Source organism: Myxocyprinus asiaticus, chromosome 40 (genome assembly GCF_019703515.2).
Source record: "Myxocyprinus asiaticus isolate MX2 ecotype Aquarium Trade chromosome 40, UBuf_Myxa_2, whole genome shotgun sequence".
NCBI classification, from domain to species: Eukaryota; Metazoa; Chordata; class Actinopteri; order Cypriniformes; family Catostomidae; genus Myxocyprinus; species Myxocyprinus asiaticus.
The window spans coordinates 2,220,923-2,236,765 of NC_059383.1; the positions used below are offsets into that span (position 1 = coordinate 2,220,923).

Below are 15,843 nucleotides of genomic sequence, written 5' to 3' on the forward strand. Positions count from 1 at the left end.
CAACTGATAACTGACTTTCTTATTAAACCCATTTGAGACTCTTAATTACTAATTATGCACAAACAATGAGAATCACCAAAAACAAAAGAAGAAGAATGTGGAAGTGAAAGTGAAAGTGGAGATGTGAAATCGGATATCAGAAGACTACAAGGACAGTTCGGACTGCTAAGAAGATTAGTGGTTGCCCCCTGCCCTCCTTTCAGGAACTGTACACTTCCAGAGTGAGGAAAATGGTTGGAAAAATCACTCTGGACCCCACTCACCCTGCCCACTACTTTTTTGAACTGTTGCCTTCTGGCCGACGCTTCAGAGCTCTGAGCACCAGAACCGTCAGGCACAGGAACAGTTTTTTCCCTCAGGCTATCCATCTCATGAACAGTTAAATTGCCACATTGAGCAATAACTATGTGCAATACACAGTTTAGTCTTTTTATATTTATCCAACACATCTTACCTCTTCTGCCATTACATTCCCTTGCACTGTATATAACAGATTTGTATTTAAATTTGCACTACGTATGTGTGTGTGTGTGTGTGTGTGTGTGTGTATATATATATCTTATTGTATATTCTATATATACTTTATTTTCTAGTAAATTTTTATTTAATTCTATTTTTATTTATTTTTTAATTATTTTTTATTGTTGCTGTATTGTATTTTTGTGCACTGGAAGCTCCTGTCACCAAGACAAATGTCTTGTATGTGTAAGCATACTTGGCAGTAAAGCTCATTCTGATTAATTCTAATTAAGTAAAAAAATAAAAAAAATAAAATAAAAAAACATTATTTGACATGCTCAGGAATAGGTTATTCAAAAATGAACAGTCTGTCATCATGTACTCATCCTCAGGGGTGCAACTACCCATTTACCATATTCGTTCCGACTTCGTTCCGTTCCGAACGTTTTGTCAAGTGCTCTCTTTGGGACGATTCAGTGCCCCCCTTTGAGAGGTGCCCCTATGCATTGCATATATTGCATATGTTGTAATTGCGCCCCTGCTCACCTTCATGTTGTTCCAAACCCATATGGTTTTCTGTCTTCTGTGAAACACAAACTAAAATGTTTGGTAGAATGTTCATGCTGGTCTTTTCCATACAATGAAACTGAATGGGGACCAGAAGCTGTCAAGCTCCAAAAATAACAAAAAGCACCATAAACTATGGAGAATGAGAAGCGCTTCAGCTTTACACTTTCATTTATTTAGAAATTAATGAAAACAATTTGGTTGTAAAATACTTTCTTTTTAAGTATTTGAAATTACCCATGTTCTTATTTCGTTCTTATTTTTATTATTTTTATTAATTTATTATATTTTTTTTTAATGTAGGCTATTCTTTTATTTCAATTGTGCAGAGCCCAAGCTTTCGCATTTATTTCGGCATTGTTCTGTACATGCCATTTTGGATGCAAGATTTTGGATTTTCAATAAAAACAACGACAAAAGAAAAGAGATGCTAATGCCACTTTATAATCATCATAGGAAAATCGCCCGCAAGATTAAAGATGTCGCTGTAATCCATTTTATGTCGCAATGGTTAAACGCTACAGGCATAGATGACGCACGAAATAAATACTATTTATTTGGTTAAATAGCGAGTGTTTTTTGTTTGTTTGTTTGTTTGTTTTTTTTTTCTGTTTTTTTTCTGTGTTTAAGTCAAAATCTATTTCTGCTAAATCTATTTTGAAGGTGGATAGATAATATAATATAGAACCGCATCTGATTTTAAGTCGATATCTTAAAAATCCCGCAGTTAACTCCCAAACAGCAACAACAACAACACCATGTCCAGGCGATTCAACTGAAGAAAAAAAAAAAAAAATCGTGTGTCGTTTTGCACAGATCTTGTCAGCTGGTCATCCGTCGGCCAATCAGAGACGACCTCATGTCGCAGATAACACTGTAAACACATGAATACAACTGCAAACTGCGTACATCCCTGCAGACGAACAGCATGGCCGGGGTGAGCCACTTCACTTTATTATCACACTTTATTACGATGCTTCTCCTCCGTGTCACTCATCAGAATTGAGTGTTTCTACAGAACATCTCGATGTAATGCCTGTGTAACAACATAGTTATTGTCCGCTGTAGATTTGTGACTAACTGCTCTTGAACTGAAATTGAGTTCACTTTTATAAACGTTTATAAACGCATAGTGCTACACGATGTGTTATAGCAGATGTGTATGGCGGTTTGCTTTATTTTTCTAACTTGTGTTTGCGAAATAACTTTTCAAACTCTTTGTTTACTGAAACGCAGCGGGAACAGACCATTTTAAATGTCATTCAAATGTAAAATATAATTTCAATGAATGATAGCGCCATTTAAAATGTTTATGTGATGAAAACGCAATGGACAAACATCAGTACTGCATTTTAATTTAACAATAACCGGTATAAACGGTAACACTTAAGTTTTCATATGTTAACGACAATAATGAACTAACAATACTTTTGATTAATGTTAATTTCTACATATACTACTAATACGTTTTAAAAATTAAAAGTTGTATTCATGAAAAAAAGATAAATAAATTGTTATTATTATAAACAAACTGTTATTTTTGTAAATGAATTATAACCAAGGTCAATAAATGCTGTAATAATATATTGTTGATTGTAAGTTTATGATACCTAATGCATTAATGTTAACAAATGGAACTTAATGGTAAAGTGTTACCCAATAACTCAAAATAATGAACATTTCTACTGCAAATGGAGTTAATAACGTGTTAATAAATCAGTGAATTCTAATAGCCTTCAGAAACACTTGTAGGTGCTGAAGAACTGGACCATTACAATTATGTTTTATTGTGTAACAACTGTAAAGACATTTAGCAATTGGTATATTACACCAGAAAAGGTTTTGAAATTAAAATAGACCTGTGACTTTAGAACCAATCTCTTTAACAGTATTGGACAAAAGCTCATGAATGTACTTTTATTAAAATAGTAAGAAATGATCATCTGTTCCCAAATATACAAATATGAGAAATAACAAGAGTTTTGAATCAGAAATCATGAGTCCAGGCAGCTGAGCGACTGACATTTGTTTCTGAATTCATCTCTCGAAGGAAAATACTGGAGGACTTTTGGACTCGGTGAAGAAAGCAACTTTTGTCATCGGATCGGGACTTTTCTTCCTGGTCGCATTTAGGAACTCAGTAACATGGTGAGCAAACCATGTATTCATTTTAAATGCATAATAGACTGTCAACAACTTTCATGTTGGCATTTTGCCTTTTATTTCTAAGTTTAATGTTCTGCTTACTTGAATCAGCACTTATTGATCTGAATTTCATATCAAGGATAAAAACACAAGTAGCCATTTCTCAACATCATGTGACTCCTCTGGACTTTCTATTTGACAATCATAATTACAGTGTTCTCTTTGTTTTGCTCATTTAAAGGAATAATTTACCCAAAAATGAAAACTCATTATTTACTCACCCTCAATTTAATTTGAAACCTGTATAACGTTCTTTCTTCGTGCAACACAAATGTAGATAGACATTTAGCAGAATGCCCGAGCTGGCTGGGAAGTTCCAAAAATGACAAAAGGCATTATAAAAGTAGATCATACAGCTCCAAGTTCTGTGTGAGGAACACAAACTGAACTTTAAATCTTGTTTGACAGTCCTGGTCACCATTCACTTTCACTGTATGGAAAAGAGCAGCGTGAACATTCTGCTATAAATAACTCCTTTTGTGTTCTGCTGAAGTCATACAGGTTTGAAAAACGACATGAGGGCGAGTAAATGATGACAGAGGTTTATTATTTTTTTTTTGAGTGAACTACTGTAACTATCCCTTTACCATATCGTACATCTTCTGCAGTGGGTCAGAATGACTGAACGAATGCTTTGGCTGTAAAATAAACCGACCATGAATGGTGCTGTGTGTTTGTGTAGGCATCTGCAGAGGTTCTGGGGAGCATCTGGAGATTTTTGGCAGACACAGTGGATGAAGCTTCACGTGACCTTCAGTGGAAATGAGCCTGCCTTGTTTTTTATCGGTAAGCACCTTTGTGTGACTTTCACTGGTAGACACTGATCATAAAAACCACAGCTGGCATCTGACAGTTACGCAACACAATCAGGCTGGACTGAAATAAATTTGCACACAAGAAACATTGGCTTACATCTACAGACATTCATTGTGAATGTTTTCTGATATGTTAGTCTCAGTCTGGAACTGGAACCGGGACTCTCCAAATAAATGCAAAATGAATGTAAATTAAAAATCATGCCCTTGACCCCTACGTAAATTCAGTGAGAAGGAATTCCCCTTCTATCAGTGCAATTCAAGCATGATGTAGCGTCTAAATACAAAGCAGACTGAGTGCTGTAACGTGTTTTGTGTGAACGGCCCCCAAAGTCTACTGTAGATTGACAAACTCGATTGCAGAATGGATTGCTGTGGACTGTAAGCCAGTGGAAGGCTTAATGTTCATTGAGCTGAAAATATATGGACTTCGATGTCTTTGAATTATCTTAATTTGACGGCTTTTCTCAGGAAGTGATGAAATGCGCTTAATTTGTTGAATTAATTGGAATATCATCAATCTTTGGTTTAACAGGGACCATGCTGGTACCAACACTGTCTTTCTGGTTGTTGAATGTCTTTCTGATGGTGGTGGACTCGACAGGAAAACCCAGCTTCATTACACAATACAGGATCCAGGCGGACAAAAACAGCCCGGTAACAGCCTTCCTCTTAATCTGTACGGCCTGTTTAAAACAGCACTGACCTTTCACTCGGTTATGCTTGCACGCTCAGACAGCTTTACAGAACATCCCATATGAATGAATTGGAGATTTTAATGAACAGTGCAGTTTTAGGGTTAGGGAAAATGTGCTTCTAATGTGGTAAAAATTACATGACTATTATTCTTATTTGGGCTGGAATGAAGTGTGACACTGCAAAGCATTTATATCTGCCATTTTTCTTTAAAGAAATTGTGAGATTCTGCTGTAGCATAATTAAAAACTGCAGAGACTGCGAGTCAGAATCTAAACAACAACGTATTACTGTCAGCTGGACAGTGAAAAGCATACTTTGAAAGCTTTCCATTCTACCACTAGACATAATGTGAAGAACGCTCAAATTTGACAGATTCATTCTAGCACATGGGGATAAACACTGAGTCCGGTCACAACCACTTAAAGGGATAGTTCCCCCCAAAATGAAAAATCTGTCATCATTTAATCACCCTCATGACATTTCAAACTTGAATTTCCTTATTCTACATAACACAAAAGGATATAATTTCATCAATGTCCCGTTGGCTGAATTTGATTCAATGGCAATAAATATTATGTATTGCCATTGAATTGAATTCAGCCAACGGGGGACATTCATGAAATTATTTCCTTTTGTGTTTTGCAGAAGAAAGAAAGTCAGGTGGGTTTGGTGTGACATTAGGGTGAGTAAATGATGAGAGAATTTTTATTTTGCTGTGAACTATTCCTTGCATGAAAATAATGGGCTTTAAATTGATAACTGTTGGTATTACTGATAACACAGTCATTTGCTGATACGAATTTAAGCACACACTGCAGTTGGTTTAGATTAACCAGTGTACACAATCTTAGGTTAAAGTTCATGAACACGTTTTTGTATTATAGTGTGTATAATAATATCAGGCTTCTTTAGTAAAGAGACACTCAGCAAATGTTGTTGAATAATATTTCTTTTATGATAAAGAGGTCAAAGTTCACTGTTGACAGATATGCTTTGAGGTGCACTGGTACAGAGCATAGCTGTTATATTACAGGTTTCTCATCAAATTAATCTACAAGTTTAAACATGTCCACCAGATGTTTTTCTTCAGTGTATGTTAAATGGTATTGGGTCATGTGGTGTCAGGTGATTCAGTTTGCTGGTTAATGCTGATCAACTGTTCCTCCTGTCCTTCTTCTGACCCTGCGGCTACATTCACCTCAGACCTGAAATGAGAAGAACGTGTCCAATGCATATCCACTTAAGATATAACTTTCTACTGTACATCATGGAAATTATCAAGTAAAAGTGGAAGCGTACGGTGTCGTACATCAACAACAGTACAGTGGGTATCTAAAACAGACTCGGGGTGTCCGTGAACTGCAGTGTGACGCGACCCAAAGGATGCTTCCAGGGTGAACCACCTCGTTGATTATAATGGGAGCCATTAAGTTAACATAAAGTGAAAAAGTAAAGTTGTGTTTTCACTAACTTGTTACATTGATAGTTGTGGGACTGAATTAAACTGCTGAATTGAAGTAGCTAACTAGTACAGCTGGAGTGTTATTAGCAAGATTATTGCAAAATGGTCCGCTGGACAAAGTCTCTCTTCATCTTTTCATCACTGCGCTTCCCCAGTGAATCAGTGGTAATAATGCGTGATGTTAGAGGAGATTGTGCAACACTAGTTGGGCGATACCCACTTGTACAATGGAGGAGGGTGTTTTTTGTTTGATTATGACAGACTCACAGCCACGCCATTGCAAGACTTACATTAAAAGTATATAAAGAAGGACAGAAACATGATTGGGGGGACAATTCACCTTCTTCAAAGCATTATACGCCAGTGGGTCATCTAATGTAGGTATACACCGATCAGCCACAACATTAAAACCACCTTCCTAATATTGTGTAGGTCCCCCTTGTGCCGTCAAAACAGCGCCAACCCGCATCTCAGAATAACATTCTGATATGATATTCTTCTCACCATAATTGTACAGAGCGGTTATTTGAGTTACCGTAGACTTTGTCAGTTCGAACCAGTCTGGCCATTCTCTGTTGACCTCTCTCATCAACAAGACATTTCCATCCGCAGAACTACCACTACTGGATGTTTTTTGAGATCAGCAGTTACAGAAATACTCAAACCAGCCCATCTGGCACCAACAATCATCCATGCAATTATCTAAACAGCCAATCATGTGGCTGCAGTGCATAAAATCATGCAGATACGGGTCAGGAGCTTCAGTTAATGTTCACATCAACCATCAGAATGGGAAAAAATGTGATCTCAGTGATTTGGACCATGGCATGATTGTTGGTTCTGCAGATGGAATCGCCTTGTTGATGAATGGCCAGACTGGTTCGAACTGACAAAGTCTACAGTAACTCAGATAACTGCTCTGTACAATAATGGTGAGAAGAATATCATGTCTGAGATGCAGGTTGGCGCTCTTTTGACGGCACGAGAGGGACCTATACAATATTAGGCAGGTGGTTTTAATGTTGTGGCTGATCGGTGTATGTAGGTATAATGCAGAAATACAGATAAGCCTTAAGAGTTCACAAACTTTCTAACGTGAATGCATAAACAAACTTATACAATGTAACTGTAAGGTGCAAATTGGAGGTGTGCATTGAAGAGAGGCCATAGCTGTGGCCTGGGGGATTGTGGAGGTGGGAGAACCCTTAAATCAGGGTGGTGAGATGGATTTTTATTTATTTATGTCACAATCAGAGGAAAGAAGAGCTATCTGCAGAGGAATAGAGAAGTGGAATGCTGTATGCGGGCACGCTGTCTCGTGCAGCTCTAGAACAGCTAAATGGAGATGGAATGTGTGAAAAGGGTCAAACAACAACTGGAGCACCCAAAAATTGGAATGGATTGATGAGCAAACTGCCAATTGATGGTGTCACTGTTCCAGCCGATTTTAACCCCTGGACACAGCACTGACAAGAAGCTGAAGGTTGCTGACCATTTCAACTGTAGGGTCATTGATATAAGTGGTGACCTCTGGTAGCCCTTTTCCTCCGACATGGTTCGGGTGCGGGTTCCTGGGCCGGAGCATATTTTCAAACTGTGTTGCGCATTTTCACCGCAGAAAAGGCCGTTCCTGGGCCGAAAACCTGGTTCTGCACCGGCCCCAAAAGCTTGCTGGTCTTTACGCAGGGACCGATTACGTCAGGGATAATGTTTCCTCACCATGGTAACTTTTTCCCAAACAGCAACTACAGTAGCTACCGACTGCAGCAAGAAGTACTTCTGCACTCTATAACAACAATAAAAAACCCACAAAATTATCAGACATCAAAAGCATTCAGGTAACACGACGAAATGAGTGCTCTACTTGTGATATGGTATTTACGAAGATCCGAGATAAACTAGAGAGATCCCAAAAAGAAAAAATACTCTATGAGAATGAAGATACAGCACGAAATGAGGCAAGCCGCCTTCAGTCGGACAATTGACCAGATTATTAACAAATTGAAAAACACTTAATGTGGCACAGGGACCATAAGAATGACATAAACAAAAGCGACAGTGGATAGAGCAACGATGTTTTGGACTCGGACACCGACCAGCCTGCTAACTAACCGTGACATTGAATTCAGCCAGTAACGCTTGTGTTAAACAGTGAATCGCCGGTGTCCTCTGCAGCTGATCTCAGTAAGTTGTTATATTTGCCAACTTTGTTAGCTTTCCTTACAATGTTGTCATCTTATTTTGTGCATTGTGTTGTTCTGTAAGGGGATTATTGACCAGCTACTCACTAAGTTCGCAAGGAAGATCGCAGCTATCTGTTAAGTAAAACGGTGGGATTCTCAATCAATATTATATGCGATGGCAAATATCCAAATACAATCATCTGCTACACCAGTGTTAATGATTCCACTGTAACAGTTTACAGAGCTTAGCAAGTTAAGCCATAGTTCATACAATACAATGTAATTACATTACCTGTCATCTTTAGCGTAGATGTCGTCTCTGACAATCTTGTTGTGCAATGCAATAATGATGGATTGCATTAATACATACAGTGCACCCGGAAAGTATTCACAGCGCTTCACTTTTTCCACAATTTGTTATGTTACAGCCTTATTCCAAAATGGATTAAATTCATTATTTTCCTCAAAATTCTACAAACAATACCCCATAATGACAATGTGAAAGAAGTTTGTTTGAAATCTTTGTAAATTTATGTATGTACATTATCTATGTACATAAGTATTCACAGCCTTTGCCATGACACTCAAAATTGAGCTCAGGTGCATCCTGTTTCCACTGATCATCCTTGAGATGTTTCTACAACTTGATTGGAGTCCGCCTGTAGTAAATTCAGTTGATTGGACATGATTTGGAAAGGCACACACCTATATATATAAGGTCCCACACTTAACAGTGCATGTCAGAGCACAAACCAAGCCATGAAGTCCAAGGAATTGTCTGTAGACCTCCGAGACTGGATTGTATCGAGGCACAGATCTGGGGAAGGGTACAGAAAAATGTCTGCAGCATTGAAGGTCCCAATGAGCACAGTGGCCTCCATCATCCGTACATGGAAGAAGTTTGGAACCACCAGGACTCTTCCTAGAGCTGGCCACCCGGCCAAACTGAGCGATCAAGGGAGAAGGGCCTTAGTCAGGGAGATGACCAAGAACTCGATGGTCACACTGACAGAGCTCCAGCATTTCTCTATGGAGAGAGGAGAACCTTCCAGAAGAACAACCATCTCTGCAGCACTCCACCAATCAGGCAGGAAGCCACTCCTCAGTAAAAGGCACGTGACAGCCCACCTGGAGTTTGCCAAAAGGAACCTGAAGGACTCTCAGACCATGAGAAACAAAATTCTCTGGTCTGATGAAACAAAGATTGAACTCTTTGGCCTGAATGGCAAGCGTCATGTCTGGAGGAAACCAGGCACCGCTCATCACCTGGCCAATACCATCCCTACAGTGGTGGCAGCATCATGCTGTGGGGATGTTTCAGTGGCAGGAACTGGGAGACTAGTCAGGATCGAGAGAAAGATGAATGTAGCAATGTACAGAGACATCCTTGATGAAAACATGCTTCAGAGCACTCTGGACCTCAGACTGGGGCGTGGTGAGTTGTGCGTGGATGGAGTGAAGCCTCCACTTAAAGTGCATTGGGAATTGGGCATTCCAAATTGGGGAGAAAAAGCAGAGAGAAAAAAAAAGGGTAAAAGCTGTATACAAACACACACCACGCACCATGTTTGTTTATGTTTGAAGTAGTCACGTGAAACTACCGCGTAAACAGTAACCTGTATGTTTTTTCTGGTAATGCTGGTTAACCAAGGACGTCCTACTGGTTATGCTAGTCAAAAGTAGGGACTGAGTGGATGATTGTATTGACGGCAGAATGGTAGTCAATAAAGAACATCCTCACACAAGTTGACCAACCGTCTAGATGTTCTTAGGCAGTGTGGAGTGCCAGAAATATGGCATCATACTCAGAATGATCTGGATGGTTATCAAACTAGAGTCTATCTAGGATATGTGGGATATGGAAGTTTAAATTTGACAATTAACCTTTCCATACACCTCGTGACCACCGCGGGGAGAGCTTACACCTTGTGATCAAACAGCTGTGAACACATGTGAGTCCCCTGGCTCACATGGAGCCTTTGTTTGTCTGATTTGTCCTTATTAGACATGACCAAATAAAAGAAAACCACTTTTCAACATTTAGTCCCTTGATAAATAGGGCTCAGTTTGAATGGATGTGACAGACGGCTTCTGATGGTGGCAAGTTTTGCGCAAAAAATACAGAAATGTTCTTCACTAATAAATTTGGGTACTGTATATGTTTCTCAACAGGTGGATCCGGCACGTCTGCGTCACGCGGTGAAGACAGTGCTGTTTAACCAGGTGTTTCTCTCAGGTCCTTTGGTGGGTCTCACCTACATGGTGATGAAGTGGCGTGGAGAGCCATGCACTCTGGAGCTGCCCACCTTCCACTGGGTTCTGCTGGAACTAGCCTTCTGTGGGCTGATGGAGGAGATACTCTTCTACTACACACACAGGTCACATGCTCACGGCGCACACATGTTAACGCTAGAATGTTCCTGGTCAACTTTTAATTAATTAACGGTGCTTTAGGGATGAGAATCGGAAGGACTTGGTGTTTTTTTTACGATTCTGGTTCCTATTCTGATTCCTCTTAGCAGTTTTTAACGGTCTAATCACACTGTCTAATCACATCTGTGAAAGAATGCACATTGAAGAACCATTGAGGGAACAAAACATCATGAAAATCTTTCATAATAATTGCAATATTTAAAAAAAAAATTATAATTTTAATTTGCTCTGTTTAGGCTTGTTCATCATCCATCACTGTACAAGAAAATCCACAAGATCCATCACGAGTGGACTGCTCCTATTGGAGTCGTGTCTCTGTACGCACACCCGGTGGAGCATGTGGTAAGATTACTCCAACTGACACTTCATCCACAATCCCTTTGGGCACAGAATCATCATTGAAATCTCCTCAAATCTTTGTTGTCATTTCCTGTCTTGTAGTTGTCCAACATGCTGCCAGCTCTGATTGGTCCAGTGCTGCTGGGGTCACATCTGGCCACGACTAGCCTGTGGTTCACCATCGCTCTACTGGTCACAACCATCTCACACTGCGGTTATCACCTGCCTCTGCTGCCCTCGCCCGAGTTCCATGATTTTCACCACCTCAAGTACGTCCACAAATGAGAGGGCGTAATTCATGTAAAATGTCAATAAATGTAAACAAAAGAGTGTTAGCATCTTATCAGTTCTGAGAATGTGTTCTGTACCTGTACCATGTGTCCTGTCCAGACGCAATGCGATAAGATTCTAGTCACATGTCTGTCAACACTGAACACTGGTTTGGACAAAACCTCTGATTGGCATTATCGCGTGTTGCTCTATCATGTTTGGTTTGGACACAGTGTAAGTAGTGGTTTATGTCTAACCAGATATGACTCCCGTGTTGACGTAACATCCAATGAGCCTTTAAACTCTGTTCTACTTTCAACTCATGCGGTAACCTTTATTCTAATGAGACAGCAGCCAAACATGTTCCTAAACTGTGCTACATGTGTTACTTTCCACCAATAGACCTTTTTCAGTGTGTTGACACTTTTCCGCCTTGTTAAGCAGTGTAAATCTAGCAAAAATATGATCATTTTTTAAAATATTGAGTGTAAGTTTATAACATTATGTTAAAAAATGAATTACCACAGCTGTGAGGGGGTTTCTATTACAGCTGCTGAGAGAGTGACAGTAAATTTGGCATCTTCTCCATCTGACTGTCTTTAATCAATTTTTTTTCATCTTCTGGAAAGTCATTCAAACGTAATAGTGGATTTTTTTATTTTGCTCTTGGAGCAAATAGGTAAGTGAAAATAATATTTGCTGTGATCTCCCATTCACCGTGTCAAAGTTTACCTGCAAACGTTTACTTCTGCGTTTCAAAACCCGTGAAAAAGGTCTATAGGGTACACATTTCTTTTAAAGCAATACAGGCACAAATCCCATTTGAGAACTATTAGATCCATTAGAAAATCCCAGAGGAACTTTTTTTCAGAGGTTGCTCTTTCATAGCTCATGGGCCTTCATGCAGTTCTCAGTTATGTAAGGAATAATTGACAACGGACTGCTGAATTATGGAATCAAGCATTTAAAGTATCAACTTTGTCACAGATGTTTCCTTTAAGGCATTTTGGGGGCCCTGAGCAGATTTTCAAGTACACCTATCCAAACACACCCAACATCAATAACTAAGCAAGCTTAAAATTTGACAAAAACAAGAAACAAGCCTATTTATTTAAAAGCATAAAAATGCAAAACTATCAACTGTAGTTTATCAGAAAAGGTATAACTACAGAAGTACAAAAAAGAAAGAACTTTATATATTTTTTTAAACAAACCAAACACACCAATCACATGAACAAATTAATAGATATATTTAATTAAATTCTGTGGAAAAAAATAATTAAATTAACAATTTGAAGGAATGTTCCATGTTCAAAACAGGTTAAGCTCAATCGACGGCATTTGTGACATTATGTTGATTACCAAAAAAAAAAAAACTTTTCGACTTTTCTTAAAAAAAAAAAAAAAAAAAACATCTGTGTTACAGTAAGGCATTTACAATGGAAGTCAATGGGGCCAATTTTTGAACATTAAAATACAAGCCATAAACAATATGATTTTAACATGATTTTAGTGTGATAAAATCACTTACCAGTCCCTCCAGGATTTTGCGACAGCAAGAATTCTTGCAAATTCAGCATCTCCACATTATTTGTGGTAGCTTGCAATTTTGTATAATTTCTGAAAATTTCCAGCAAAAAATGTAAATCTGAGGATGACTGATGATCGTTTGCCTCAATTCTGATTCACAGTCTCCACAGTTTTTAATCAGATTATTGTGTAATTCAACTATTTCTTTTTCAAAAAACATCAGATAAATATGCATTACAATGTCACTCTTCATTCCAGCCCACATAAAAATATTATCCATTCCGTTTATGAGAATATTTTTCCAAAAACCACGGCTTCATGGCAATCTCCCATTCATTCCAATGGGAAGCGAGCAACCGTAACTAAGGAGAGCGTAGCTTAGCGAAGGGTTAATTGATATGATGGTAGAAAATACAAACTTCTATTATGGAATTTATGTACGGATCAAGCGGCATGATTAATTGCATTAATTTGTAAACAGGTCATTTTTTTTTATTAATTGCACTAAATTAACATGTTAAATTGACATCCCATTTAGAATCGAATAAAAACACAAAAATCAAAGTATTAAACTGTATTTAGACATATTCCAGAATTTTAATGACAGAAATTTGAAAACAGGGTTGCAAAAATAATATAAATATCTTGAAAATAAACCAGCTCAAATATTAATTAGTTTGACTCTCTGAAGTGGACCAAAAATTTTTCTGAAGGTTAGCACATCTTTAAAGAGTTCTGAGCCATATTTTGCCATTTTCCTAGAGAGTGCCATTTCTGTCCCTCGCGCCATCAGGAGTAAAACTGAGAACATTGTTATTGATTGTGATGAAGCATTACCACAATTAATGCACTGTGATGTAATATCTGTTTCTCATCCATTCACCTGCAGGTTCAACCAGTGTTATGGCGTATTGGGGGTGCTCGACAGACTTCACGGGACAGACGACAAGTTTCGTCATTCAAAGTCGTACGAGCGACACACTGTACTGCTAAGTCTCACTCCGCTTAGTGAAAGCATTCCTGACGACACCAAGAAATCACAAGATTAACTGCACAACACAATCCACATAACTGTAACCTTTAGATGTGTGTACTAGTGTTTCTCCATTCACAATCCGTCAGTGTGGAAAACCTTTTAATGTCTGTCAGGACTGAACAGATTTATCTCTCTTAACTTTGTCCAGAGCATTCGTGCTCATTCTGCGTTGTCATGGTGTGAGTTCAGAGTTCAAACTCTGTTTGATGCCCTCCGGTGACCTGCTGTCGTTTTACTGCTGATATTCTGACGTGTCAGCACTCTCATGTTGTGTCAGAATGGTAGAGCGATTATACAGTTTGAACGCATTGATGATAATGATTTTTTTATTGCTAATGTGTGTGATGATAGATGATACCTTTTTAATTAAAATCTTGTAATGATTCTTGGAAATGTACAATCTGTCTAAATACATCTGCTGGATCTCTGGATGATCTGATATAGGTACAGGAGAGATAATTCTGATGCTCATAGTGTAATAACAATCACATGATGAAGAGTTTAGCATCACAAGAGTGTGAAGAAAGACACAGTTAAATAACAGAATTTAAAACAAGAATATGAATCATTAAGAAACAACACTGAAACATTGTAATGTAGATAGTTGACCACATCAGTTGCATTATTAAAGGTGAGACACTTCACGTTTCTGTTCTCTGGACTCCCTCTCTCAAACCCTCCAGTGCCACCAACAGTCCAGTTCATCTTCAGAAAACTCAATGGTCTAGAAACAACTTTTTATTTTCAAGTTAAGTCTGGCAGTTTTAATTCCCACTCGTCTCAATGACTGCCGCATGCAGCCTCGAAAGTACACAGCCTGTATGTTCACCAAATTTGGCTCTGATCATCTTGATATCGATATGTCACTGATTTTTGAGACATGGGTCAAAACGTGTTACAACATAACATTACCTGCCATTAGTTTTTAAAATGGCAATATTTAAACTTTGAAATTAATTAGAGGTGATCACTAGAATGTTAACACGTATTTTTTCATTTGATTTTCTCTTAGTTTAATCAAAATTATAATGCTACATTATCATTGCCTGTCCTCAAACTCAATACTTCAAATACAATAAAACATATGAATCTGATAAAAACATTTATATTGTAAAGAAACATTACTACTATGTCCTGACAGAAGGAAGATGTTCATTTTTAAAATATAACAAGTGCAGGGTCATGCACCTAATTTTATTGAGGGGGCACCAGGGTCAACCAAACCCAACCCACCACCGCCATTCATACAAAGTTCATATTGCTGCAACAAGCAGTATAAATCACAGGAAACGGTATAAAACACCTGTTTTAATCAGTAATTATATCAGTAATGGTTGCATTCAATTGCATTTTTACATATTCAGACAGTTTTACATCGCTTTCTTGTGCTCTTGCCATTTCTTTTGTGCACATATTTTCCATAAACGACATAAGAGGCAGTGCAAAATGTGTCTCAGCTCAATAGAGAGTGAGCTGAAGCCTATCTCTAAAGAAGGTGAACATATAGCCTTCCCCTGAATAAGGTGATTACTGTAAATGCAGTTTTCCATATTCAGTGTAAGTTATAGATAATAAAACTAACTAAATGAATATACTAAAAGAAAATTAACCAAATAAAATGGTTTGTATTTTGTGTCTTGTATTTCTCTTTAAATCACCCATGCAAACTCAGTAGATTTGAAATAGGTGTCATGGCTGGGGGGCTTGGTTGACACTTAAAAGCACTCTAAAGTAATATTAGTTCTATTTAACATGTATCTATTACCATTACATTCTATTTTATAAAAATGAAACTTTTTCAAGAAAAAAATTTCAGAATCGCAATCCTGATGATTTCGCCGTGAG

At 38.1% G+C, this 15,843-nt stretch overlaps 1 protein-coding gene across 1 annotated transcript; it reads left to right on the forward strand.

Moving 5' to 3' along the window:
* Window positions 1–1,849: 1,849 nt before the first annotated feature.
* Window positions 1,850–14,642, forward strand: faxdc2 (fatty acid hydroxylase domain containing 2). Its single transcript, XM_051680644.1, has 8 exons — window positions 1,850–1,963; window positions 3,077–3,174; window positions 3,914–4,017; window positions 4,582–4,703; window positions 10,563–10,768; window positions 11,060–11,165; window positions 11,265–11,431; window positions 13,852–14,642. The coding sequence occupies exons 1-8, from the start codon at window positions 1,955–1,957 to the stop codon at window positions 14,009–14,011; spliced, it is 972 nt and encodes a 323-aa protein (XP_051536604.1). The 5' UTR covers window positions 1,850–1,954; the 3' UTR covers window positions 14,012–14,642.
* Window positions 14,643–15,843: the final 1,201 nt, after the last annotated feature.